Source organism: Pyricularia grisea (genome assembly GCF_004355905.1).
Source record: "Pyricularia grisea strain NI907 chromosome Unknown Pyricularia_grisea_NI907_Scaffold_11, whole genome shotgun sequence".
In the NCBI taxonomy this organism is placed as follows: domain Eukaryota; kingdom Fungi; phylum Ascomycota; class Sordariomycetes; order Magnaporthales; family Pyriculariaceae; genus Pyricularia; species Pyricularia grisea.
The window spans coordinates 13,428-41,391 of record NW_022156723.1 but is presented as its reverse complement, the minus strand read 5'-3'; the positions used below and the strand labels follow the sequence as shown (position 1 = coordinate 41,391).

Below are 27,964 nucleotides of genomic sequence, written 5' to 3'. Positions count from 1 at the left end.
GAGGGCTCAAATGTTGGTGGATCGATGCCCAAAAGTCGCTGGATGTTAAATCCAACGTACTTCATTATTGGCCTATCTGACTCAGTTGGCTTGTCCGATTTGTTTGACCGAAAGGAGTCCAAATCCTAACCTCACGGCGCGAGGGCCAGATCATGACTAAAACCCAATGGCTGTTAAAGCAGATGGCAACCATGGCGCCGTTGGTCTCGGCAAATTTGCGAATGTCTTTCGATAGCAAACGGCCAGATGACCCGGGCTCTACGACTTCAAAGGTCGCCATGTCGCAGAGGAGGCCCAGGTTCTTTGGGAAGGATGTGATGATCCTACCAGTAAGCCATGCTTGCTTACCAGATACGCCGGGCTGCAGTGGATAAAGTTCGGAATCTGAAAGGCCGCCCAGGATCTTGTCCTCGGGGCGCAAGTCATATACCTTTATTCCAGTTGAACCTGGACCCGGGGCCGGAGACGGATATGAAGCCGGTGCTGAAGTTGGAGTTACAGGTGGCTTTTTTGGAGGACGACTGTGCTTTATCGATGTTGTATCAGTTTGAGATTTAGATTTGTTAGCGGATTGCACGGGAGGGAGATACACATGGGCAGGATGTTGGATGCGCTCCTGCTAACTGAGGAGGAATTTGCGGACTAATCTGGGGTTGGCGGACCAGTGGCGTGAGGCTTGGCGTGGCGGTACCTGCTAGTGGCATGGCTGACGGGGCAGAGCGCCCAGCATCTGTCATAATAACAATGGTGGTGTCATACTGTAAAAATATAATCTGCGTATGCAGCTCTAATGGAAAATCGATAACTGACGGTATAATCGCCATCGCAACCTCATCCGGGCAGCTGCACAAAGAAGTAATAGCGCCTGCTTGGGTTGGGGCTTTCAACTTGTACGAACGTGGTTAAATCCAGTAATGCGCAGTTGCAACTTCATCGGATGGCAGCTTGGATCATTCGACAAAGTACAAGCAGTGATCGACTGTCGAGCTCTCTGCCTTGAAAGATGATAGAAGAAGAAATACAAAACCATTTAAATAATTGTAGCTTGTGAAGTATTAGTTTTCTGAACTTATCAAACATGCGTTTGTTACATCTCATGGGAGATGACCCACCTTGTAGACCGCCAAATGAATCCTAGGCCCATACACCCTCGGGTAAACCTCGGACTAGCGACTAGTGCCCTTCGGCTGACCAACAACCATGGCGCAAATCAAAACAAAGCATTGTTTACCATTCATCTGCCACAAAGCATTGTTTGTCGTCAATCCTACAATGTACAATGACCACATCTCTGACTGGATCCAGGGGGTTCCTGTGAAAGCCCTCAAACGCAAACGCTTCAGCTATCTGCGCACTCGACCAATTGATCCGCCGACGCCGCCCTCGACTAAAATCGGTCCTGGCAATGTGCCGCCCATCTCAATTATGAACACACCGCCGACGAAGCGACAGCGAAATTTTCCGATTCGACAAGCCGAATTTGATGAGGGCGAACAGACGCCCCGTCCCACCGCCTCGACTCTCCGAAGTAATGTGTCTCTCGGTTATTCTACATCATCAAGAACAAGCAAGCGCAGCAGCAGCCCCCGCAAAAGGCAGGCAGAATTGGAGGTGGAGCCAGAGGAAGCCATTCAGGTGCGGTCACTGTCTAATGGCAGACTACCGGACGAGCTGTTCTCGCTTGTGTCCGAGCTCGAAAAGGTTGCAAGTGGTGATACCCCAGTGCTGCACGCGTCGCTTAGGCAGGAGCTGAAATACGCGGAGGAGGAGGCAAAGGAGAGGCGTGCGTTGGGGTATCGCATACCTGATTCCGCATTTACGGGCGCAGCAGAAGACACGACGGCAGACTTGATCACCGACATCCCCGCTGCTAAAGTCTGCGAGTTGCTCCTCGCCGCTTTGCGCTGTCAAGAACGCAAACATGACGAAAATGGGTGGAACCAAGCTGTACATTACCGGCTGCTACGCCTGGCGCTTCCAGCCGATGGATTTGTTGATTTCGAGCCTTGGTAGGACCTTTTCACGTATTCTCCACCCAACTCAATTTTGTTGCTAACCTTTTGCGTGGCCAATACTGCTTAGCACAACCGCAAGAATCACTCCCGAAATCCTCCCGAGGTCTTCTTCGTCGGGAAAAAAGGTCGATTACTGTTTTATAATTAACGGAGCGTCCGCTTTTGACGAGCCGGCGATGGAGGCGGCCAATAGGACTGGCACATGGAAGACACCGGCACAAATCATCGAGATACTGCGGCGCAGGACGCCCGGAACATCAATCAATCATACCGATTTTGGCCCCCTAAACAAATGGCCCATCGCCCTCAGCGTCGAAACCAAAAGACCCGGCGAGTCAGGCGAAAAGGCTGAGCTGCAGGTGGGGGTCTGGCAGGCCGCACAGTGGAGGTTGCTCGAATGGCAACGGCAGGAACAAAAGCATAAACTACAGATTCCACAGCATTCACGGCAGTCATTGGCCGCTATGGATGTGGAAGACGAGACAGTTCAAGGAGCGGCGGTGGTCGGGGTCATGGACCCGAATATTGCCGGAATTACCACACCTAGCCAGACCTCGATACCTCCTACCACACCTGACTTAGTGTTTCTCCCGGCACTGATAATTGTCGGCCACGACTGGAAATTCGCAGCCACGACTCGAGAGCACTGCGATGGCGGCCGGACAGTACTGTGGACTGAATCTACTGTTGGTAGCACCAGCAATCTGCTCGGCATCTATAGGATTATTTGGTGTGTCCGCCGGCTGGCAAGGTACGTGGAGGAAAGGCATTGGCCGTGGTACGCTGAGTACATTCTAGGCCTGCGTCTCAAGACATAGTAACAAAACAAAACAGAAATGGGCGATGACGAGAGATAAACCGATATCGAGTCTTGTGTGTCAGAAATTTCTACCAGCCCTTCGTTGTTTGGCTATTTGTTCTGCGTATTTTGTGCGTGCCAAATCCCTTTTCGTTTGGACAAGCTCAGAGCAATAAGCTCGCTCCAGTGCCAGTTTTTAAAATGACATAATACTCCGAAATTTCCCGAGAGAGCAGGGTGTGAAGACTGGATGTCTCGCATCGGCCAGAGACAAGCCTAGGAGATGAATTGCCTTTTGGCCTTTGCTTCCTTGACTACAAACGAGGGGCCTTTTTGATTCGGCCTTTGATCACGAAGTCCCGTCGCTGCAATGTGTCGGCGCGGACTCAATTAACGTAATCGGGCGTTCCGAACTAGGCGAAATTTGATAGTATTCGTATTGAACCGGTTACTCTGTCTTGGCGGCCTTCCAAATATCTCTGCCTGCAAATAGCTGATACATTCCCGAAATTATTTTTGATCCAGTCGTCAACAAATCAGCATTGCTATCCACACGTTTCCCAGACCTCAAGGAATAAATGGCGGCAGGCCGCCTCCTGCATGTGTTGTGGTGTGAGGTAACGTTGGGTTCCACATCTCCGACCCCCTTAAAGTCCGGCCCCTAAAAATACCTACTTAGCCATATCAACCCTTTGTTTTATTTTATAAATATTTAAACGAATTTCTCACTTTAGAACTTGATTTTCAAAAACTTTTGCTCCAAACTTTCCAATGAAACAGTACACTGAAAATCAGCTTCTTGCTGCCATTTCTGAGATAAGAAATGGCAAATCAGTTCACAAAACCTCGCAAAAATGGGGTATTCCTCGGAGTACCCTTCACGATCGTTTAAAGGGGGCCCAATCAATTCAACAAGCGAAAAGATTTTGTTAAAGGCTTTCACAGGAGCAGGAAACCTATTTGGCAGATTGGGTATTCGCGCAGGCCGCGTTAGGCCTTCCGCCAACGCATTAAGAATTACGCTATTTTGCGGAACGAATTCTTCAGGCCGCCGGAGAAAAAAAAAGCCTTGGGAAACATTGGGTTAACCGTTTTATAACCCGATATCCAATTTTGAAAACCCAAAGGCCCCGGCGAATAGAAAATGCCCGGGTTAATGGGGCTACAACCGAGGTAATTAAATCTTGGTGGTCCTATTTGAAAAATCCCGTTGTCGATACTATAAAACCGGCCAACCGTTGGAATATGGACGAAACAGGTATAATGGAAGGCAAAGGATCTAATGGCCTGGTGTTAGGGCGTAATAAAATCCGGCCATTACAGCGAAAAAAGCCTGGAACGCGGGGCTGGACGAGCATAATCGAATGTATATCAGCCACGGGGGCTGTTATACCTCCCCTCGTTATATTGAAGGGGAAAAACGTACAGCAACAATGGTTTCCAGCTGATTTAAATCCTTTCGATACTTGGCAATTTCATGCAACCGAAAACGGGTGGACAAATAATGAAACAGGTATCGAATGGTTAAAAAAGGTGTTTATTCCAAATACCCAACCTTTAACTCCTAAAAAGCGTTTATTAGTTCTCGACGGCCACGGATCACACGCCACCGACGAGTTTATGCTTGTTTGCCTCCAAAATAATATTCAGCTTTTATATTTACCTCCTCATTCGTCGCATGTTCTTCAACCGTTGGATTTATCGGTTTTTGGGCCGTTAAAGGAAGCTTATCGACGTCAACTGGGATTTGTAAACCAGTTTTGCTGTTCAACGGTTGTTGGGAAACGAAACTTTCTACTTTGCTATCGAAAAGCCAGATTAAAAGCATTTATAGCAAAAACCATTTAATCTGGTTGGCGTACGACGGGGTTATGGCCGGTGAACTTGGCAAAACCACTTTTAAACCCTTTTTTATTAAAAAATAGCAACGCCAACGTCGAAAAAGGTAAAAACAACGGCTTCCAAAGGGAATAAACACCGGAAAATGCAACCCAAAAAATTAACGACCAGTCTTTACTTATTTGGAAAACCCCTAAAACGACCCGAGATATTCGACTTCAACTACAGGAAATTTCCCGGTCCGAAAAAAGTAACGCCACTTCACGGCTTTTGTTTGCAAAAGCCCAAAAAAGCTTTGAAACCAAGGATACTTTATTGGCCGAAGCTCAGCAAAAAATCAGTTTGTTAAAAGCAAAATTGGAGGCGGTACGGCCGGTCAAAAGGAAAAGGGTGATTCCGGATCCCAACGAGCTTTTGGTCAGCAAAAAAAAACGTTTATAAAGCGCAGGAAAATAATAGGGATTGTTTGGAAGATTTGAACGATGGAGAAGAGGTTAACGAACCGGGAGAGCCTAATAATGATTGTATTATTGTGCGTTGATAGTTTTATATTGAAATCGATTTATAAAAGGGGTATTTCGTCGTTACATTTTTCAAGGGGGCCGGACTTTAGGGGGGTCGGAGATGTGGAGCCCAACCTTATACCCCATTTTCGGGAGGTTTTTACAATTGATTCGCCATTATTAACGTTTTTAATGGCAGAAGTAAGCTGTTTTTTGGTATATTGCTCCATTGGAAAATGGAGAATTAAGATTAAAAAAAATTGAATGCCAAAGTGAAAAATTGGTCGAGATATTTATAAAAAAAACATGAAAGGTGAACGTGGCTGTACAATTATTTTTAAATGCCAGAAGTTGGGGGAGCCCGAAATGGGGTACGCAACGTTATATAATATTGTTCACCCTAAACCGCTTAAATTGCGGGCTGGCCTAACATAATTATTCCCTGATATATTCTCTAATATTTTGGTATTTGGTCGGGCGAAAAAATGGTGAGGTGTGAAAAAGGCTGGATTTTTCTACCGGCTTAAAAGGCGATGGAAAAATTTCTTTTTTTCTTTTTTGCTAGACTTTGTTGGCATTGAACGATGAAATGTGGTTAACCTGGCGTAAAGGACGGCACACAAATGGAGGGCCTCCTGTATAATTGAGAAACGCTAACTTTACGGGAAACTTTACTTATTTTATTAATGAATTCAGATAGGCCGGCTAATCTAAATATCCCGTCTGCTTTAAACGTGGCATGCTGGCTGGCTATAAGTCCTGCAACCCAAGAATGAATGGCATCCGATATTGCCGGGGGAAGGGTAGTGGAGCGCCGATACGGAAACCGATAGTTACGATGTTGCAGAAGCGTGGCGTTATTTCTGTTGCACAAAGTTTCTCCTCTAATTGTTGGCGACATATAATAATAATGAAAATGGTATCGGTAGCAACATGCCCAACGAAAATAAGCGCTAATCAAACACAGTAAAACTAATTTCACGTTTTGACAGCCAGTTGTTTTGGCCGTTTACGCATTATAGGGCGTATTTTGGGGCAAATCATGCATACAAAAAAGGATTGAGGATCTTTGCTTATGTTCAACGGCAAAAGATAAAAAATCTAGAGGTCAAGCAGCGTAAAATTTTCATTTTACAACACGATATATGGCCTTCGACAACCATTTGTGACCTCAAGCAAAGACAGTATTCTTGCTGTCAGTCTTTTTGATTTCTTTCTCGAATGTTGTCATCCCATCCCCCGTTGAACCCATCAAATTCGTTTCTTAATTCTAACAGTCTTCATTGGCCGACGACATGGGCGCTCACGACGATTGCCCGCCTTTTGACAGATTACTTCACGGATCCACTTTGGAAGAGTTCCAGACAACCGAACAGCGAGTTCTTCTCGACACTATCAGTCACGTGCGAAAATGTGGTCTTGACAGTATCCTGTCTCTGCCTCAGATCGTCGTCTGTGGAGATCAGTCTGCTGGGAAGAGCTCCGTGCTGGAAGCTCTGACTGAGATTCCTTTCCCCAGAAACGACAACCTTTGCACCAGGTTCGCCACTGAAATCAGTCTCCGCCGCGAGACCGTCGACAAGATCACTGTCAAGATTGTTCCAGACAACAAGCGCCCTGAGCATGAAAAAGAAAACATAAAAGCCTTTTCCCAATCTATCACTACCTTTGCTGATTTGCCCATTGTCATTGATGCAGCCATGACGGTGATGGGGATTTCAGGATCTGATGACGCATCGTCCACCAGCGCTTTTGCCAAAGATACACTCAGCATTGACATTGATGGCCCGGATCGTCCTCAGCTAACCCTGGTTGATATCCCAGGTCTGATTCAGACCTCTACCAAGGGTGTTTCAGACAATGACGTTGAGATAGTGAAAGATATTACTGATTATTACATCTCCCAACCTCGCACCATTTGCCTCGCGGTCGTTTCGGCTACTAATGACGCGGCCAATCAAGGAATCCTTCAACAAGTTCGCAAGTTTGACCCCCTTGGCGAGCGAACACTTGGTGTGATCACAAAGCCCGACAAACTCGAAGCCGGATCTGGCTCCGAAAAGAAGTTTCTTGAGCTCGCCCGCAACGAGGACGTTTTCTTTCAGCTCGGTTGGCATGTCATCAAAAATCGAAAGTTTGACGAACGAAACTTCTCATATGAGGAGCGCAACGTGTCAGAGATGAACTTTTTCCGCACCTCAAATTTCAGAACCTTGTCACAAGAAACGTGTGGTGTGGACGCACTGCGCATACGACTCAGCCACCTACTCTACGATCATGTGAAAAACGAGCTTCCACGCCTAATGGGAGATCTCGAAGTGGCCCTAGAATCATCTGTAAATGAACTTGAGCCTCTCGGGGATTCACGATCCACTGCTTTGGATTGCCGAACATACCTGACGCAGCTAAGCATGGACTGCCATGAAATCTGCAAGGCAGCTTTGAACGGGCACTATGAGCACGAGTTTTTCAGATCAGGCGGGGAAAATGCGTTCAACCTGAAAAATAAGAGCACCATCGCTCGACTTCGTGCAGCCATTCAGCACTGCAACAGCCAATTCTCAGAAGGTATCTGGACGAGAGGACATAAATACCAAATTCCTGCAATTTTGCACACCGAATCGGTCTCGGAAATCAGTGTGGAAGGTGAAACACCTGGACAAGCCAAGATTGTCACCCCAGTGCCAAAGAAGCTTTCTAAAAGCAAGGCAACAGAATGGGTGAAACGACTTATACAGCGCTCGCGAGGAACTGAGTTGTTTGGGAGCTTCAATCCAAAAGTAATAGCTGAGCTTTTTTGGGAGCAGTCTCAGCCATGGGCCAAGTTCGCCGAGTCCCACATCGACCTGGTTAGTTACCTCTGCGAGCAGTTTTATGATATCCTCCTCAAGGAGAGGGGAGCTAAGGATGTTTCTTCTCGAATATGGTGAGTGTGGTGCCGCAAAATACTTGCTGCATTCCTGAACACTAATGCGACTGGACTAGGTCTTTCCAAGTTAAAGACCGCCTTGAACAGCGTAAATTGAAAGCTCGAGAGGAGCTGTGGAAGTTAATAGAGGATTTGAAAGGCTTTCCGATCGACTACAACCACTACTATACGGAAAACCTCCACAAGACCCGTGAAGACAAGCTACGGAAGCAGCTTAATGCTATCAACCCTGCCCTACTTGAACACCGGTCCAGCATGAACTGCAGCCGAGGCTCACATTACGACAAGTTTGATTTGGAACTAGTTGTTGGGACACTATCCAAAACCACCAGCGAGTCTAGCGTCGATATGGAGAAGGTTAGCTGCGAGGAGGCCCTGGAATGTCTGCGCGCGATTTACAAGGTATTTTTTTCCTCCATGATTATTTTTTATGGCCCAAAAAGACACTCTAATGATGAAACAGCGTTACTAATTTTTGTGGCATAAAAAGGTCCAGCTGAAGGTTTTTGTTGCCAATGTCACCAATCAGGTGATCGAGCGCCACATGCTTCGGGGTCTTGAACACGTTTTCTCCCCCCTAGTCGTGGCAGCTATGGACGACACTGAAGTCAAGTCCGTTGCCCTGGAGAGTTCTGCAATACATCACCAGCGCAAGTTTTTATTAGACCGTATATCCAAGCTTGAGGAGAGCCGTGGCATCTTTCAAAATGCAGTGGCGATGTTATAGATTGTCTTAGCTTGAACCCCCTGCTTTTTCATTGGTGCAGAAAACTTGACTTGTTCTTTAGCTCTACTTCTCCGCCGCATGTTGGAGTATGGACGGAGAGGATGACGTCTTCTCCTGGGTCCAACGTCTCAAGGGTATGCAATCCTCGAAGCTGTTGACGATGTTAAGGAGAGAGACATAGATGTGGAAAGGAAACCTTTCACCACTATACATTGGGATTAATAAGAAGCTGGAAAAGTCGTGGCTATTAATAAAAAAGCCTCTCCTGTGAGAAAACGATACTTTACTGTTTAGTTGGACAAACACCGCGTCGCCAATAAAGCCTGCTATTTTAATTGGAGTTGCAAAAGCATATCAGCTCGATAGTCATTATTATTCTAATCAGAAAGTGATCCGGTATTACTTGGCAGCTTCCAACCTACTAATAATTCGCCTTGGACTCAATCATAACTTACGTTATCCTCAGTCATTGAAACCCTCATTAAAACGCTCAGGTGCTTCAATCCATTGTCCACCACCTTCGAAAGATGTACCGATACTTCGATCGTAATATCAGTCTGCCATAATACTCTGGCCACCATCGACAGTAAGGCGACTTCGAGTCCTCATCTTGAGAATCCCACTGCCCAACTTGCGAAATACCAAGCCCTCTCTCCCGCCACCCTGAGGTTGGAATCCAATCGCAGCACTGGGGGCAAACACCAGCGCCTCACCGACACGCAATTTGACTATGTGCGAAAAAACCTCGGCAGATGGGTCGATATGAGGCGAGGCACTAGAAGCGCCACGAAGCCTGATAGGAACAATGCCGTCGCCATCGTCCTCCCCGCCGCCGCCGCCGGAAAACGTCTTTTCATGGATCAGCGATGACGAGCTAACACCCGCCAGGTGCTGCTTAAGCACCCGCAGCCACGCGGGCGACGTAAAGCGGTGCACTATTGTTACAGAGCACAGGTCTAGCAGGTTAGGTGAGATATTGGGTTCCTGCGTCGAGATAAAGATCCTGCAAGCCTGGTGGCGCTGGAGGCGGACGGTTTGCAGCAGGCTTTCGGTCAGGTTGCGTGAGTCTGGCGATTCGGCGCCCTCGGTGCCGCCGCCCATAAATTTGTGGGCCTCGTCCAGGGCCACAACACGGCCGATTTTGCTTTCCTGCTCTAGGAAGAGGCTAAGGCAAATGTTGAAAAGTGAGCAGGCGGTTTGCGCCTGCACGCAGGGGCATGATAGGTCGACAATCGTCAACTTGCCAGCCTTGTTTTTCGAAATTGTCAGTATGTGTTTCGGCCACATGCCGATGGACAAAGAAAATTTAATGAGCGTACCTCTGGTGTCCAATCCGTTCCTTGCTCGTTTTCGCGAGCCTTTATTCTTTTGGCAGGAGTACCACTATTCTTTGTGTCCGAGTCAAACGCATAAACCTGCTTGCTAACCATAAAGCTTTCGAGAGTGTCGAGACGTTGCTTCAGCGGCGCGAGCTGGCTCTCGGCCATGCATTCCTTCTCGAGGCACCTTTTGAATTTTGCATATTGGAAGGGGGGAATGCATCCATCTGCGGTGTCGGACTGCTCCTGCTGCTCAATTCTCAAATCCCGCAGAATGCGCAGGATGACATGTAAATATAGTGGAATTCCCTTTGAATTGTTTACCGCCATCAATGACATCATACGCGTTGTATTGAGGTCGCGTTCGTTAAGTCGAAGGGGTTCAACTGCCACGTTTGAGATTTTCGAATACACCCTCTATTGAATCGCTAATCAGCTCTGACGACTCGCCCGTTCAAAGTTTATATCATGTGTTGGCCCACCTGGATCGTTCTAATGTTCGTAGGTGCACAAAGAATCCTGACTTTGACTCGCCGGTTGGAGGCCAGATAGGCGGCCTCACAAGGCTCGCCTCCATTATCCGACATGAAAGTATCATAATGGAAAAGGATTCCGGTGAGCGGCCGCGGCAAGACATTCGCGCACGACTGTATCAGGCAATTTTCGAGCAGGCAAGAGAGAGTGTGGCTCTTTCTGGACCCTTGACTACCACATATAAAGACGCTCGATGGTGCCGCAATGTTATAGAAAATGCGTGAGTCAGCAGGCGCCTCGGGCCCCCAGCCATCAGAGATAATACCTCCGAGCAGGCCATACTGCGTAAATGGAACCGACGCTGGCCCAGCTAGATCGGCCGCCCGTTTGCGCACATGCTCGGTGAGCAGAGGCACGACTATAATCTCCGCCATCTCGTTGACCGCCGGGCTGGGTTGAAGAAGTTTCATCTGATCTGCCACTCCCGCTTCACTGTCCGCAGACGCGTTTTTGCTTTCGGTGGGTATTCGAGTGCGTACATTTTGGGACTGAGATTTATGAACTCTTGATTGTTTCAGATGTTGCTCAAGAGCGTCGTTATCGTTGAAAGTCCGGCTACAAATCTGGCAGTTAGGCAACTGAGTAGGTTTATGCGAATCTCGAATGTGCTGCTGCAGAGCGTCGTCAGTGCGGAAGTTCCGATTACAGTGACTACATTTGACAGTCATGTTGACGGACCAGGAAAAAAGGAGGATCGGTTTCGGTTCTACTTGTTTAAGCTGCTTGCCTGTGTAAAGTTATTTTGGATTATGGTAAGATGCGAAACATAAAATGTAGGCGGCGTTGGACGCTTTAGTGTAACTCATCGGCATCTCATTAACAACAGATTATGGTCGGTCAATCTCTATTTCATTACGTCACGCATCACCATGTGACGTTAGACTCCGCATAGATAGTGTGCCCGGTGATGGAGGGCCTCCTGCATCGTGATGGACGCGGTTTTAAGTCGAATAGGGGTAAATGGCGCAGAATGGTTTGTATGTTTTAAAGGCTGTATAAACGTATTATAACCACCTGAAAAACTGCATAAACAAACCCAGTACGGTCAACTGCCCCCAACATCTTCCAAAAGTACGAGTCTTGGAGTCTTGTATCCCACACAGCTCTGGCAAATACCTCGATCCTGACCTTATTAACAGAGCCTTTTACATTTTTAATACTAGTTTATAGCTGGATCGCCCATTCGCAAGGCTGTTAAATTATTGCTCGTTGTTATTAATCACCCTTTTTTTCGTGAATGTGGAGGCAAACCACGTTAACCACATCAACACCCAGCAAAAGCCACGCTAAAGTAAAGCCAACCAGCAATTAAAAACAGTGCCGAAAGGGAGACAGTTGCACTCTGTCGATTGCTTACAGCCCAAACAACGCGTTATTAGTAAAGTGAAAATCATTTTTCTTTAATTAAATATGCTACCATTATGCAGGAGGCCCTTCATATACAGAGGCTAGGGAAAATGCTCTGTTGCGGGCCATTAACCAAGATGTTTGCTTGTCAGGTATGTCGGAAACCTACGGTTGCATTCCCAAAAATTATTAGGTTAGGGGGAATACGCGTCGCGCGGATCGCAGATCGAACGAGGATATGTCGGTACAGAAGGAACTGGCCATTGGCGGATAAACATAGGCCTGCGATTTGATAAGGGACGAAAAGCTATATCGATTACGTCGATGGTAATCGCGGTGCTGGCAATAATGGTGGTTATCGCGTCGCGTTGTGTTATTTTGACCGACATTGTCCCGGAACGATTGCAAGGGCCCCGACAATCGATGCGCTGGGGCTGGCAAATTATTAGGCGGAGGTATTTGTGGGCTAATTTATATGTACTTGAGGTATGGGAGACCCCATTTCCCAGACATTGGTGAATGCAGCAGGATTACAACGCGAGCGAACTAAACGCCTCACTCACCATACAACCTACTGAGCCTTTGTTGCATGCGCGAGAAGCGACTGGGTGATGTGTTAATCAAGAGTTTTACCGTTCAAGGTCAGGTAACTGCGTGGTTGCCTACTCGACGGGGTACGCTGGATGCTACCATGTAGACCCGAAACGCTCGACGACGGCCTTATCCCCCAGCTGCGTTGACCTGTAGGTAGCCTTTAGCAACGCGACCCAAGAGCAGACCAGCATCCAAAGTAAGCCCGACTTTTCCTAGGTAAACAAGACGCTACGGACAAAAATGATGATCTGGAGACTCCCATCACCAATGCGGACGAGATTGTGCCAAAGGCCACCAGGCAAATAATCGTCAAATTAACCCGGCCAGCTTTCGTTTCCCTCGCCATTGTTTTCGCCATCGAGGTCCCTGTTTGTCTGTTCTTTACATATTTTGGTGTTCGTCCTTTTTCCCGATACCTTAACGGCTCTAATGAAATTGCAGACGTGACGGCGATAATGTGGCGTATAATTGACTGGTGTTACATCTTCTACGCCATATTTACCATGCTAGCGACGATTTTGTTAGCCACGCGACCAAGATGGTACCTTTTGCAAAATCTAATAAGCAATATGCTTTACGTGTTGCCTTGGGCTATTATATGCCAGCTTGTCGGCTAATAAGGCCTGGACGTATCACAGTTTTGTTTTTGGCGGAAGCCTTGTTTTTAGCTTCGTCGATATTTGCGTCGTAAATAGCCTTTGGATTTGGACCTTGATGACAGGTAAAATGAGGCTAGAGGTGTTTAGGGATTAAACAACAGGGGGATTATTTACATTATTGTTATATTATTAGCAACAAAGCAGGTGCCATTTGGCCTTGTTTGAAGTGGTTGACCAGCAATCGACTGAAAGGGAGTTTATTAACGTTTAAAGGCATTGTTGGGCTGGCCAATATATCTACGGTCGCGAATATCGGGCTCCGGATATAGAACTTCCTTATTTCTTAGTTGCAGGTGGATTTGGTTTATTTTCCGACCACCTCCATTTGGTGATTTTGGAGGACGACTCGCTTGCGCCGAAACAGCAATACACCCCCAAAACGGTAAAGCCACCGAGGTTACACACTCCAGTACAACAGACTGTTCCACTTGGCTGCTTCAGCGAAGATCTATCGCAACAATGCGAGCGGGTCAGCCAACTACTTAGTAGCTTGACTTGTAATTTTTCTCCTGTCGTGCACCATGGGGCGCTTGCATTTTTCATCTTTCTTGCTTTTACCTCACCCTAGCCCTACCGCGCCGGTCCGGTTCCTGCCTGCTAACATGTTGGCAATCTATCTTGGCAATCCTGTCCATATTGCCAAAAGATCATTGTGATATCGAGGTCTCAACGATAATCGGAAACGGTATTCAGCTCGGTGCCATACGAGCTTGACTACAGCCGGGCTGAGATGCAAGCGACGAACAGTTGCGACTTCCTCCTTTATTGCTTGGAAAAACTATCCATACGCGGCATAGAAGTCACAACCCGCACGAGGCTTCCAAGCTATCGCTCGACCTTGTTCCACCATGAAAATCAAACCCTGACGGCAACCTCGAATTGCAACATCGATGGCGCTACCAAATGCACCGTGGCTCGCCTCTTGCTTACGAACGCATCACCTCAAGTAGTTGGAAAACAACATGCCATGTCCCACGATTCGTCACCGAGGAAGAGAGCGAGCCCTGTTGACGGAGATCTTGCCAGCGCCTTGGCTACACCGCTTCGCCCAGCATCACCAGCATCAATAACAGTTGGTGACGAGGACGACGGCGACAAGATTAATGAGAATGGCGATCAGCAGGGCGAAGTCGACGCCTACACTGGAACCAATTTCTCGACTGTCGGCCTTGTAAGCTCAAGCGCTGTCTCTCCACAGCCCCAAGATTCGCCATTTATAGAGCAATCAATCTCAACCACGAGCTTGCCGCTGTTGTTTGAATCAATGGAAACTTTTATCGACAAAGATACATCTACCGGTGGCTATAAAACCAAACGGCCGCAGTTAAACTCAGAAACGCGTACCGCGCTCAAAAAGAAGAAATTGAGTCATCCCGACGTCGCCTCTCAGTCAAGTCCGTCCTTGAGGAAATCTACCTGGCTGAAAGATGCAATATCGTCCTTGAATCGACTTATTGAAGGCGAACGGCTTAATGATGCCATTATCAATGCTTGCATACATATTTTGGCCATACGACATAGATTTTGTTTCTTCAATAGCCACTTTCTCCTTCAGTCTGGGCCGCCCATCTCGTGGAAGCGGAAGGCTGAATATGGAGATCCCCTGCAGTCGGACCTTGTTCTGATACCTATCTACGAAAATGATCACTGGTACCTCTTGGTCATGTATAAGTCGGACACTGGAGATAGGGCCCAAAAGGATCGAGTAGTCTGTTTTCTCGACCCTTTAGAGTCAACCTCACGGTCCTATGAACGTACTTTTACATATTGGACCTGGTACCTCAGCGATCTCGGTTATCAAGGAGTTGTGCACCGAAAACAGATCACGGTTCCCCAACAGCTCAACGTTGTCGACTGCGGAGTCTTCAGCATTGCATTCGCCTACCAGATTGCTGAGAATCGTCAGAGGTTTGTCAATGCTGTCGAGAGCGGGACAGGTCTAGACTGGATCATCGACGCACCTAAGTGGCGTATATATATACGGTCTGAGCTAGAGCCCACCGACGACGCCAGTTCCGCTACTCTAGATTACAAATCTAAAAATACCAGGGATGGCAATGACGATGCCCGCATAGAGGTGGTTTCGGCCTGTCATGCCTTAAAGGCTCTGCCGAAAGCTTCGAAGCAAGCCCTGCCGTTAGCGACAATTGCGTCTTCCGTGGACGCCGCTGTGGATCCATACCTCGCGATGGGCCATAACATGACTATGGCCAGTGTGCTTGCTGCATCATCCCCGCCTGAATCACCATCATTGCTAAAGGGCGGCGTAACCATTGACTTGTAAGTGAGAAGGAACTCTAAAACCGCAACAGGGTTGCTAATATTAGTCTGCGCTTAATAGGGCCAATCCTGAAATCTCCCCACAAGCGACAACATGCTCTAGATATTCGCTACCTATGTCGCGTGAATTTGCGAGGTCGTCAATGCCATCCTTAACGCCAATTTCGCCTCCCTTTCAATACACTCCAGTGCAGATCACTGCTGAGAGAGAGGAGCAGACAATGCAGAAAGAAGCTGCATCACAGGACAGTGACAAGCCATTGTCACACCCTGTGTTCACGTCGTCGTCACTAAATACTACTGCGGCTGCCCTTTTTGAAGCTTTCTCAGTTCTATCGCGGGAAAAGATCGAGAGACTGCGGGCTGCCCATCCCCAAAACTTAACTGAAGAGGTACAAAAGGCTCTTGATTGGATTTTCCAGCACGCCTTGTGCTTCGGGCAAGGCGATGGCTACAACTCGTATAGAAAAACTGGACAGACCATTACCAACCCTATCCTACCTCCTGCCAGTCAGTTGCTTGCCCCGCTGCTTGCCCCTTTCCGCGAACCCGAACACTCCGGTCCTGGCAACCCTCAACAGTTTTCACACTCCGATCGCTTGTCCATATCGAGTCTAGTGTGGCAAACCAGCCAAGTTGCACCGGATGCCATGGGTATTCAACGTCCGCGTCCGCAGCCATTGCCTGTCCCATCGGCAAATCTTGAGATGGCATCCACGGCCCTGAACCGCAGTCGACAGGGAAAAAACGGTATCCTGTCGTCCCCGACCCGACAGGACGACACATCATCAATGAAAATTGGCGCTGTTGTAAATTGCACATCTGGTAGGAATCAAGCGTGGTTTGTAGTGTTTTATCTATTGCTATTGCAATGAAGCTAACTGAGATGTTCGCACGCACGTGATCTCCTGACTTCCACGGCTTCAAAAGGCCAGACATCCACGTTTAACATTCCAGAATCTTTTTCAAATGCTACGACCCTAAACTCTGATCAGCATGCCGACTCCCACAGTGCTCAGGTGAAATTGCCGCCAAGCACAGACCTGTCAGCGCCGCTACTGAAAGATGCCAACCCCAATCCGACTCCAGAGGCCACTTCTAGCTCCTTGCCCAATTGTTTGACCTATGCGGTTCGACCAGAAGCATTGATGCGCGCAACGGGTGACGATGACTTGTGGATTATGCTCACGGTACCACACAACGGGGATCCCCCATTTGCTGAATACTTCCGATTTGGGTACCATTTGAGTCAGCTAGTTGAAGAACCTACTACCTGCCTATTACAATGAAACAAGTTGCAATGGCGAGTTTTGATCAATGTAACATTTCCCTGTCGCTTGGTTGTGACGTTGAACCCCACACACCCTAATGTGCCCGTTCTCTTTGGTGCCCACCCAGCCAGTTTCTCGACCAGGTTTGTATCCCCTCAATTTTGCGGCCGATGCATCCATCATAATACTTTCGTTGCCCTCGAAGCACTCCCACATCTCCGAGCTCTCAAAGTTCCCATACCGCATCTGAAGGCCGGCAAGTTTATCCAACTTTTGTACTTCAACGAAATCGATGTATTCTTCGAGGAACTGATCTAGGTTGTGGCAGGAGAAGTCCGGAGCATCGCCTTCTTGGAATTCATAGGCTTGAAGCTTTGAGTTTACCACGACGAAGATATGTCCGTGAACATGTTCATCGACTATATTCTTGATTGGAGTGGGCTTTGTTCGGCGGCAGATAGGCGACTTGCCGTCGACTCCGTACAAAACTGTGCCTTCAGGGAGAGGAAAGTGGCTATGGGCAGAGTGGATGCATAGCAGATCAAGTAGGTTGTATTTGTCGATCATCAAAAAGAGAGCGCTCAGGTGCTCTTTAAGTCTCTCGTCTTCGTCGTCGAGCTCTTTGTCGTCAATGAGAGTCTTGTATCTATAATCGAATTAGTTTAAGTTAGTGCTACAAGAGTTTCAAGGACTTACACATGCGAACTCTCTTCGTAAACTAATTGGCTCAGTGGCCCGTTCAGACCAGGCACGATTAATTGCTGAGCCATATCTACACCTTTGGCTTCATAGCTAGAAAGGAGGGGTTGTGAAGGCGACAATTTTGAAGGAGGGTGGACGTCTTGATATAGCTAATGGGTGGGGTTGCACATGTGATTTTTGAATCTAAACCTACAGAAAATTGCTCAACTTTGGCGTGGGTGGGGTATGTGGAGCGCCTTTGTTGCCACGAAAACTCAGTTGTCATGATAGTGGGTCTTGTTTGCAGCACACAGTATTATGTAGTTTGTTTATTGGCTAACGCGGCAGGTTGCCTAAATGCACCAGCCGCGGAAAAAGGGTAGTGGTTGCACACGGAATGTGTGACGTGGCGCTCATAGTCTGGATTTACATACCAGCGACCGTCTCCGGGATAAGCGTTATTTCGCAGACAGTGTGACAATTCTAATATTCGGACGGGTACAATTTAAAGAAATAATAAAAGGTGAGTTTAAATGGCTATTTACCAGTAATTTTGGTGTGTGATACCATTTGCGGTGCAACGTTTTTTGTGTGTGGAGGCGGGGTATCTGGGGGAAGATACATGGAAATCATGAGTCATATTGCTGCCCAACCTGTTACTAGTATTTCCGTGCTTCTCGAATTGAAATGAATGTACATAGTATGTATGGCAACTGGGTCAAAATTTTATCAACCCGTGATTTTCTTCAGGCACGAATTAATACGTAGGGATCTCCAGAACATTGCGTATTTCCCATAGTGGATTGCAAACGCCATCATGAGCTCGACGAAAGATACCCATGTGCGAAGGGGCTTCTTCCAAGTTTATCACAACATTAGGCAAAAACGTAATGGCGTGCTCACACAACTGCACGACCGGGATACCGCTCCTTCTACAGCTAGAGAAACACCAAGTTATGTGTCGTGGGCAGGGTAAGCATAGCACGGAAGCTAGTCTATTGGCATCTATCGACGAAGATTCTACTCTAAGGAGAGAAAAATGAAGGGTGTCACCCTGGTGGGTCGTTGGCCCGGGTCAGGGTTAGGGTCTGATGATCTCAGGGTGACACCCTTCATCCGCGACGCGTCAAGCTTAGAACTTTGTTTGTTCCTTTCCTCTCCTTAGAGTAGAATCTTCGTCGATAGATGCCAATAGACTAGCTTCCGTGCTATGCTCACCTTGGCCGTGACATTTGGAAACTGTTGCTTCCAAGGCATGATGGCCTATGGGTCCCGCATTTCGTACCCATGCCATTCAGGTCACCAATTACAACGGCTTGGGTATCTGCCAGGGTCATGACATTGCTAACGTGGATGTACAGTACCCCGGACACTTTTCCGGTCGGTCTTATTCCCAACTTCAATTACAACGCCAGCGTTGCTTAATTAACTACAATGCAATCGGAACTATATATAACGTGGATGTACAGTACCCTGGACAGTACAGCACCTTGGACAGTACAGCACCCTGGACAGTACAGCATCCTGGACACTTTTCCTGCACCACGCCAATTCCAGCTTAAATCGCAACGCCAGCATTATTTAACTTACATGAATGCAATCGGACCTGTATATATCGGACACTTCTTCATCCTCCTGACAGGTTCGCGCATTATGTCCTGTGTTCCCGCAATTGCCACAGCGCCGTTTAATCGCCGGTCGCGCATTAGTTCCCTCCCCATTTTCACTTTCTTCCTCCTGTACCGGATTATCCGCGTTGTTCAATTGCAATAAGTTTTGAACCTCTTGTACAGTAGACGACCCTCCTTCTCGGATGCGTGTTTTTTGGCCCTGCGCCTTTTGCTAAGCGCTTCGTTGGCCTTCCGAAGGCTGCGGTTCTCCGCAAGGATAAGAGTGTTTTGATGCGCAATCTGCTCTATACCTTTGGCCAACTGTTTTACAGCTTCAAAAATAGGCGTTGGCGAACTGCTTTGATGACGGTTTATTCGAGTTTTAACAAGCGTTGATTGACAAATAGCTTCTGTCGGGTTGTCGCAAAAAGCCAATCCTGGCTAACAGGTTGGAAATGCTTGCTTGGCAGGCGATCATTTGAGCTGAGTTGATCAAGCAGCATTGTTGGGACGATTTGAATGCTTATATGCACGGAAGGTCCTTGCAGTCCTAGCCCTAAGGCTTCGGTTACGGATTTCTTTTCATGGCGGCTTCGAAAAGTTGCAGGTTCTGGCAGCTGAAAGGGTGACGAGCAGGTCCTAGGTACCGTAAGCCAACTTCGGGTCGGCGTCGGAGATGCCGCAGCTGGTTCTCTTAGCAGTCGTGCAAACTCTGAAGCAGAGTTCATAATGGCTGTTGTGAGCCTATGATGCAGTCAAGGAACTCAGAGGTTGAAAGGAGATAGAAACTTGAAAGTGTAAGACGGCCGGCTGTGTTAATGGCGGGAAAAAAAGGTGCAAGGCTTAGGTTCCTTTTGAAAGGTATCACGGCGCTGAGGAGTTCGTCTCTGGTTAAATATCGGCCCAGTTTTGGATTACCATCATGGTTCTTTCGCATATTTATATAGTGCCCAAAGGTAACAAGCGGTAACACCCCTGGGAGACTGCATGCCCTCTTTCTGTCCACCTAAACTGCATTCGTGAAGCAACTAGGGCGAGGACTCCTATAAGGTGCAGATTCACATAAAAGTGTCCCAGTTGGGTGTCAGAATGCTTCCCCAAGTCATCCTCTCAATAGGCTCCGTGGGAGGTTAAGGCCAATAAGAACGAACCCGTCACAGAACACACCCCTCACAAAGCTGGCAACAACCTCACCCCCGATTCTTCGCCCTAATTACTTGAATCTCCCCGTTAGAAGGCGAGGGTCAGTAGCTCGAACCAATCATATGCCCAGAAAACGATAACCTGTTGGGAGTAGGGAGATTGCGGCGGCGAGCCCGTGTCTCCAAGTACCCTCATAGCTTATAAGAGGTACCCAGGCATTGTAACGTTTTTTAATATTAGTCCTTCGCCAGTCGATGTCCTTAAAACAGGCACAATTTATCACAGAGGCCTCCCGGTGCAGCTGCGGTCACAAGAGGATTTTGCCAAGTGACATGGCTGGTTTCCTACAGCTTAGTCATGATAACATCCTGCATTCCCATTATCAATTATGTATTTGGTAGCTTTGGCGACTTTACATTGACGATCGAAGCCCCGTACGAATTCAACAACTGCATTAACTTAATGCTGCCATAAGCGTACGCCTCGTAGGTGTATGTGGGCTCCCCCTGATTCCGTGCATATTTGGTGACGAGTCCAGCCTGTGCATATGACACGGGGAGGATAACGGCGAACGAGCGCAGGTTGTCGAGTGTGTGAGAGGAAAATACGAGCAAGCTCGTTTGCCCCGAATGTGAAACCATCAGTCACACCGGGAATATTGACAGCATCGCACAACCGGCGGTTTTGGTCCATTACATCCCTGGGTCGGTTGATGGGCATTTACAGGCTCAAAATTGAATAAACTACCAATGATTTCAAGATGAACCAGGATGTGGATCTCCTGCCAATCGAAATTAGTTAAGATTCGCATCTGATAAGTGAGATAACTATCTATAAATATAGCGACTTCTCCTCCTACTTCCTCTACTCTTTGTTGTATCAATAGCCAAAACACATCAACATATGCTCGACAGTTTTCCATTAGAACCTACTCTATTTCCCTCGCCAACGTATATCATTATATTTATTGTTGCCTCGAACGATCAGTGGCAAATATCAAGAATACCAACTTTTGTCACGTAAGTTCGGCCCATCTAACAAGTTAGTACAAAACGCGCCACGGTTGTATCTGACATTTGGCACGCCATTTCAAGCAATAACTTTTCAATGAATAACCTATCGACGGATGCTGATGGCTCGCCAGAAGCGTACCGGGTGACAACATGTTCTGAATGCGGGATGAAATGTCCGCAGTGCAAAGGATCCGGAAAATTGAAGGGCTCTCTTTGCCAGAAGTGCAACGGGTGGAAGCTCATCTCGAAGACGAACAACGAAGACTGCAAGGGTGGTTGTGATGGTTATGGGTATTATTACTCCTTGAAGTAAATAGTTGTTATAGATTATATCGTCAGGGAAGGAAGGGCTCAGATCCAGCAGCGGGGAAGCTTGTGGTACTCACAACGCATCCTACAAATACTACGGAGCCCTCAAGCTACACCTTTGTTTTCCATGGTCCAAAAAATGTAAAAAGATTAGATTCTTGCGCGGGATTATAAGATGTTATGAGCTTCTGAAAATCCACGACCAGTTGTTCCCAATTTTACAAGTCATGACAAAATCCCCAAGCCCCATAATTAGCTTTCAGGAACTGCGTAATATATTTTCAACAATGATAGATACAAAGGTTCATGAGAAAACGGGGATGGTATTTGGCATGTTGCCGGAAGACCACGAGCTGCTATTTGAAGCATTTTCCGGCTAGTTTGACACGTAATTACCACCAGGTCCTTTACACCAGGTGCAAAAATTGGACAGTTGCTAATCTTGTAACACGCCTTTCCTACTTGCAATGTTCTGAGCGACTTTCACTCCCCAGCAAGGCCGTCTTGTTCTCGGTGTTGAAGAGTTTAGACTGATGAAGGAGGTGTAGTGCATTGAGGTCCGCCGCAAGGAGTAGTTGCAGTAGTCCCTTCTTTATATGTCTTCAAGCATCTGGATGGGTTCGAAAATTTTGCTGTTCAATCTTCTTTCTTGTGGCCGCAAGACCAATAGTCGGTGTATATGGTACAAATCTGCATACCCATAATAGTTAGCCTGACGTGCTTGGAATTTTCATATTGCAAAATATGACCTTCTAAAGTGATGCAATAAGTCGGACCCCCTGAACTCCGCCCACCCCCTAACTCCGCCCACTTCAAACAACGTCTGTAACATCACGGCCTCCGTAATAAAAGAGCTGTCCTCCCATCAAATATTTGTCAATTGATCCTAAATTTTACTCTCTCATTCTTTTGGTAAAAATAAAGCAATATAGCGAATATGATATCGGACAGGCTTGTATGCAAGTCGCTAACGGCGTCGGAATCCGGAAGGCCGCAATCCAATATGGAATTCCATACACCACCCTTCGTGGCCGGTTAGGAGGCGCCCAGCCGATATCCAAAGCCAAAAAACCTTCCCAACGATTATCAGCTACCCAAGAAGCTCATATATCAACTTGGGTACGTACCCAAGCTGATTTGGGGCTCCCACCTACTCACGAAGATCTCCGTCAGTTAGCAAGCCGGGTGCTACTAACTTCAGGAGTTACTCAACCGCTCGGAAAGCGTTGGATCAACGGTTTTTTTGGCACGGCATCCTTCCCTTAAGTTACAGAGACCTTTGCGGATTGATTCTCAGCGTGTTAATGGAGCTAACACTGAAATAATCAGAAACTGGTGGCGAAGGCTAGACCACCCCGAAGTTAAGCCTATTAAACCGGAAAACCGTTGGAATATGGATGAGGCCGGTATATTGGAAGGCCAAGGATCCAACGGCCTTGTTATCGGATCCCAAAACACCAAAGCTTTGATCAAACAACAGCCTGGAAGCCGCATTTGGACTACTTTTTTGGAATGCATTTCAGCTACCGGCCGGAACCTTCCTCCCCTCGTTATATTCAAAGGTAAATCGGTACAACAACAATGGTTCCCTTCGAATACCAATCAATTTAAAAACTGGGAGTTTACCGCTACTCCTAACGGCTGGACCGTGTGAGGGTCTTGCGCTGGTATTGACTCTGGTGCAAGATAAATCGAGTTAATATTCTACGGAGGGTTCAACTATCTAGGGTGCGCGTTCCGCGGTTGAGAGTGCGGACTCCTATATAGGCAGCGGAGGTCACGTGCAGGGCAGCGCACCGCCCCGGATTCAGCCTCAGGGGCTAGCCCCCTAACAGACCGATAACGATACCGCTTTGGAATGGCTCAAAACCGTGTTTTTGCCAAATACTCATCCCGACGACCCCAAAGATGCTAGGTTACTAGTTATCGACGGCCACAAATCACATACCCCACCGGAATTTATGCTAGAATGCTTTATCAATAACGTATATATAATATAATTACCGGCACATACATCTCACGTACTCCAACCTTTGGATTTAGCGGTCTTTTCGGTACTTAAGGAAGCATATAGACGACGGTTCTCTTCTACGGCCTACTTCAACAATTCAACGGTTGTTGGAAAGCGGCTTTTTCTCCAAAATTATCGGTTTGCATGCCAAAAAGCACTTACGATTCGAATTATTACAAGCGGGTGGTATGCAACAGGTTTATGGCCGGTTAATATCGCCAAACCATTGTTAAGCCCCCTACTCTTCGAAAATAGGAATATTCCCAGCCAACAACAAGTAGGTGTCTGTATGTTGATAGCAAGCCGGCCATACAATCAAGCCTCCACGGATCATCTTCCTGTCGAGGATATCCAAGCGCCTGCTGAAACAGATCTTCGGCTTGTTGATATTTACCCTGTTTGTGATAAATTCTGGCAAGATTGAGCAAAGAAAGAAACGTATCCGTGTGGTGTCGCGGTAGAACCCGTTCCCTAACAGATAGCGCCTGGCGCCCAAGAACTTCCGCCTCTTTCCAGTCATCAACCACCGGAGACTCCGCTATTATTGCAGCGAGATTAGCCAAGACATTCAGTGTATGATGATTTTCCTCCCCAAATACCACCTCCATCTTTACCAGCCCTGTTCTCGCCATATCAGCTGCTTGCTTCTGGTCTCCATTTTGTAAGAGTTCCTTGCACTGCTGTAAGATGGCAATGCTCATGGTTCGACGACCGCAACGGTTTGGGGGGCCATTTTCGCTCGACGTAGTTTGGTGAAGTTATGCAGCAAGTTAATCGTCTTTGGAGGATGACTACCCTTCATGTTTTATAAGCGTACATTGGGCATGGATTGGAAATGGCTGCCATTGTCCCGCACACTAGGCCCGCAATTTCCGGACAGGGTTGGACGGTTCGCAGGCCCCTAGTCCCTGCGCAACCAGTCATTTGTGTAAGGCGGTCGCCGTTTTTGACACGCTGTGCCCGCAAGTGGCCCGGGTCCCAAACAAAAGCCCACTTACCCCGCTCTGGTCACCCGAAGACCGTGGAGCAATATTGCCTTGGGGCAAACAGCCAACCAAGCCTTGAAGCCGGCCTGAGGGCGTGTAACTTGACTGGAGGCTCGAAGAGTGGAAGCGCATGATACAGTATTAGTTTCACTAATGTAGAAATCAAGTTCTAGGCAGACTCGGAAGGGCATCTAATCCAAGAAAATTCCCCATAGTTTGGTTCACAAACAATTCAAACTAAATATAATAATCGCACGTGAGCGATATTATGCGATTCCAACGAGGCAGCCTAGGGTAGGTACTAAACGATTTTAAAAATACTTATCCAAGCATGGGACCTGTGATGGGTGGTTGGTGGCGTTAAATTGGTTTCGGGCATCACACAGGAATCGATTCCTATTGGTACCGAACCCATGACAGGTATGCACACTCGCTAACACTTGATCTTGTTTTTCGCCAATTTCACAATCCTGGCTGCGTAAAACTGGCATGGGGAAGTGGAGTTGTATTGCGAAGCGAAGGACATGGATCAAAGTGGACCAAAACGTTAGACGATCACCATGGGACACACTGTGTGACCAACTGTATGGTGATGAAAGGGGCTTTTTAATAGTTGTTGGACAGGCAAGTCAACTCTCAGTTGGCGAAGCCAAAAGTGGAACGCAGCGTCACCGTAGTGCAACTTGCAGGTGGACGGCCATCAACCACCGCTGTTTGATGCAACGATGGATGCCTGGCCTGCCCCACCCGCCAACCATGCGACGTGAACCCGTAATTTGTCACCCCAGGTCCGCAAATCGGAATTCCCGCTTCCTCTTAGCCACGAAAATGGAAGACCTACGTGCCATATGCATCAGGGCTGTCCGTATATCCACTGTGTACGTTCAGACAAGCGGGGTTACATGCCAAGGCCCCCGTCAAGTCGCATGCCCAGCTACGAAAATGGAAACGGTTTGTGGTAGGCTTAGCTGTAGCTGGCTGCCTGCTGGCTACCGGAATGCTACCTTGCATCCGGGTCGGATGCGTGCTTTGTGCAATTTGCAGACAGGGGTCAGTGTTGCCAATAAGGTGTGGCAGCTCCGATAACGCTGCCCAAGACGACACGACGGTGTGAGAGGTACAGCGTTACTTGAAAGAGGTCAAAATCAACAATTTGATGTTCAACGCGGAACCTTGCAAGTGTCAAACGGCCTACACGTACAGCTACGAGCGCACGGAAAACTTAGTCCCTCATTTTTCTTCTTTCTTCCGGCGGCTTGCACAGTGAGTTCGGTCAACATAGAAGTCGACAACTGCAGGACTAAAATTGCTGCAGCCCTCTCGATAAACCAGTCTTGAGGGGTGCGTTTTGCGACGGCCTCGTTCCTACTGGCCTTTACAATATTCTTCGCCCTTGCTGCTTCGTGGATATGCGTAGGTCCAGCTGCCGAGTACCTTCATGACCGGGATGCTACCTTGGAACATCCGGTCAACCTAATGGATGGCAGCAATGTGGACAATGCTTGCGAACTTTCTTGCGAACTAACAGGTTCTCTTGTCGTCGTCGTCGTCCGCGGCGGCGGAGAGTCCTAGTTTGCAGCTTGCGCGCCGGCTCGCTGTCTTGTCACATACTTGTCGATGAAGGCATGGCAGTCCCGGCAGGCTTTTAGGAAGCCCCTTGGCCAGATGTATGGCCCACACTCAAAGAACTGACCCCGGGTGGCGAGGCCCTTAATGGCGCGGTCCAGCGCGGACGGAAAGTCGATCTCGTTGTCTCGACCGCCCCGCCCGACCTCTGTTAAAAATCTATTAGGGCTGTTGTACTTGGTAATCCAGGGAGGGGGTGTGGGTAACTTCTACAGCCTGTTCCCCAGCTAGCGGAATTCCCAAGATTGCTAACAAAAGCGGTGGGGAATTCATACCCCGCATAAGCGACCTGGGCACCATCCAAGCGGGTCATGCCTCGCAAATAGGTAGTAATCGCTTAATCGCTCAACAACGGGTTGGGCTTACAGGGGGGACGAATTAATTTGGGGTAGCATGACGATGGTACAATGCTCTTCTCTCGGTTGTGCAAAGGGAGGAACCAGGTCCTGTGCGATTTCTCTTGATGGTCAAAACTCATAGCAAATGCCAGTCCCATCAGATAACTCACACGGCTCTTGGCGAACGGAAGGATAGTTGATCCGGCCGATGCAATCGGGCCCGGCTTCACTCCCGCCCCATAACCTAAGGGAGGGATTACCGGAGTACAAAGCCGGGTAACTGAGTCGCGAGATCATCTCCTGCGTGTATATATAAGGGGAACCTTTCCCCTCTCGCCCTACACCAGTAGAATAAAGAGACAGACAGAACTGACAGCTTAGTACCAACGAATACTACGCTGTTTCCCATAAGACTTATGGAGTGCCACGAACAACGCCCGTGCTCTGTGAACGTCTTTGGTACCGATTGACCCTAACAGTCGTTGAAGCGGAAATCCCTGATTATCACCTCCAATCAAGGTCACGGCGAACCAATTATAAGCCAGAAGGGTCACAAAAGAACAAAAGGCCGGGTGGTTGGGACGACATTTAATTTTCCTTTAATCACAAATCCCTTGTCTGGCAATGTTTGTCAACCTTGTCCAAGCCAAAATTGTCTCATACCTAAATCACCCGTTGTGCCAAACCTTCGTCATAATTTTGCGCTGCCAAAGTGGGGTTTCGACTGTCCACCCAATTCTCTAATTGTAAACCGGAAAATAAAGTTTCCAGTCTTTCGATCTCCGGAAAAAGGCTGTTTCTAGGGCGACAGTCGTAGCCGTCGTCGCGCTCCTCGAGCGTATCTAACCCTCGTAACTTGTGCTTTTTGACATATCTTTTAGAGGAGTTATCGTATTGTTCCGCTTGCAAGGATGTTGATTGACAAGCCGGCACTCTGAGCTGGTATATAGCTTGCTTTATCCCGTCAAAACTGATGCCACTAAATGGCTTGGGATGCTCGGGCCATAGCCAATTGTGAGGTATCTGTTTGACCAATGCGCCCAGTAGCATTGAGTTGCAGTCGTCTGTACAGCTCGTGTTGTCCTTGGCCAACTTTTGAACAAACTGTCGTAAGATATCAAGTATCTGATCGACTAGTTTTTGTTGGTGATCATTGATTGCTTCTGTTTCCCGGTTAGCCATGAATACTTTGAAAGTGTACGTGAAACTTACGAATTATGTTGACACTTATGGGAAGCGTCAAAGTCCACATTGGACTAGCCCCGTGCAGGATTGCTATTCGTGTGGCAGACTCGAATATCGCCTTTTGGTGAAAAACCGAACTTATGAGGATCCAGAAAACAACGTCTCTGTCCAGTAAAGCTGGAAGCGGATCGCTGAGTTCCTTGGCCCAAACCTCGACAAAGATCTCCAAAGGCTCGTAGCATTGGA

At 47.8% G+C, this 27,964-nt stretch overlaps 8 protein-coding genes across 8 annotated transcripts; 5 read left to right on the top strand and 3 right to left on the bottom strand.

Annotated features, from left to right (window-relative positions):
• Positions 1-191: 191 nt before the first annotated feature.
• PgNI_12237 (uncharacterized protein) lies at positions 192-558 on the top strand (the record flags this gene model as incomplete). Its single annotated transcript, XM_031132191.1, has 2 exons — positions 192-329; positions 442-558. 2 exons carry the CDS (start codon positions 192-194, stop codon positions 556-558), a joined length of 255 nt encoding a protein of 84 aa, XP_030976199.1.
• Positions 559-1,200: 642 nt separating this feature from the next.
• On the top strand, positions 1,201-2,833 carry PgNI_12236 (uncharacterized protein; the record flags this gene model as incomplete). Its single annotated transcript, XM_031132190.1, has 2 exons — positions 1,201-2,009; positions 2,083-2,833. 2 exons carry the CDS (start codon positions 1,201-1,203, stop codon positions 2,831-2,833), a joined length of 1,560 nt encoding a protein of 519 aa, XP_030976147.1.
• A 3,571-nt stretch (positions 2,834-6,404) lies between these two features.
• Positions 6,405-8,875, top strand: PgNI_12235 (uncharacterized protein). Its single transcript, XM_031132189.1, has 3 exons — positions 6,405-8,082; positions 8,142-8,487; positions 8,576-8,875. Exons 1-3 carry the CDS (start codon positions 6,452-6,454, stop codon positions 8,810-8,812), a joined length of 2,214 nt encoding a protein of 737 aa, XP_030976148.1. The 5' UTR covers positions 6,405-6,451; the 3' UTR covers positions 8,813-8,875.
• Positions 8,876-9,364: 489 nt separating this feature from the next.
• PgNI_12234 (uncharacterized protein) lies at positions 9,365-11,333 on the bottom strand (the record flags this gene model as incomplete). Its single annotated transcript, XM_031132188.1, has 3 exons — positions 9,365-10,060; positions 10,132-10,548; positions 10,614-11,333. 3 exons carry the CDS (start codon positions 11,331-11,333, stop codon positions 9,365-9,367), a joined length of 1,833 nt encoding a protein of 610 aa, XP_030976149.1.
• Positions 11,334-12,935: 1,602 nt separating this feature from the next.
• PgNI_12233 (uncharacterized protein) lies at positions 12,936-13,376 on the top strand (the record flags this gene model as incomplete). Its single annotated transcript, XM_031132187.1, has 1 exon — positions 12,936-13,376. A coding segment is annotated over one exon (288 nt), but the record flags the coding sequence as incomplete, so codon positions are not given.
• Positions 13,377-14,232: 856 nt separating this feature from the next.
• On the top strand, positions 14,233-15,549 carry PgNI_12232 (uncharacterized protein; the record flags this gene model as incomplete). The annotated part of the gene is made up of 2 exons (XM_031132186.1): positions 14,233-14,436; positions 14,821-15,549. 2 exons carry the CDS (start codon positions 14,233-14,235, stop codon positions 15,547-15,549), a joined length of 933 nt encoding a protein of 310 aa, XP_030976144.1.
• Positions 15,550-16,668: 1,119 nt separating this feature from the next.
• On the bottom strand, positions 16,669-17,586 carry PgNI_12231 (uncharacterized protein; the record flags this gene model as incomplete). Its single annotated transcript, XM_031132185.1, has 3 exons — positions 16,669-16,770; positions 16,910-17,462; positions 17,513-17,586. The coding sequence occupies 3 exons, from the start codon at positions 17,584-17,586 to the stop codon at positions 16,669-16,671; spliced, it is 729 nt and encodes a 242-aa protein (XP_030976145.1).
• Positions 17,587-26,137: 8,551 nt separating this feature from the next.
• On the bottom strand, positions 26,138-26,508 carry PgNI_12230 (uncharacterized protein; the record flags this gene model as incomplete). The annotated part of the gene is made up of 2 exons (XM_031132184.1): positions 26,138-26,354; positions 26,471-26,508. 2 exons carry the CDS (start codon positions 26,506-26,508, stop codon positions 26,138-26,140), a joined length of 255 nt encoding a protein of 84 aa, XP_030976146.1.
• Between the last annotated feature and the right edge of the window lie 1,456 nt (positions 26,509-27,964).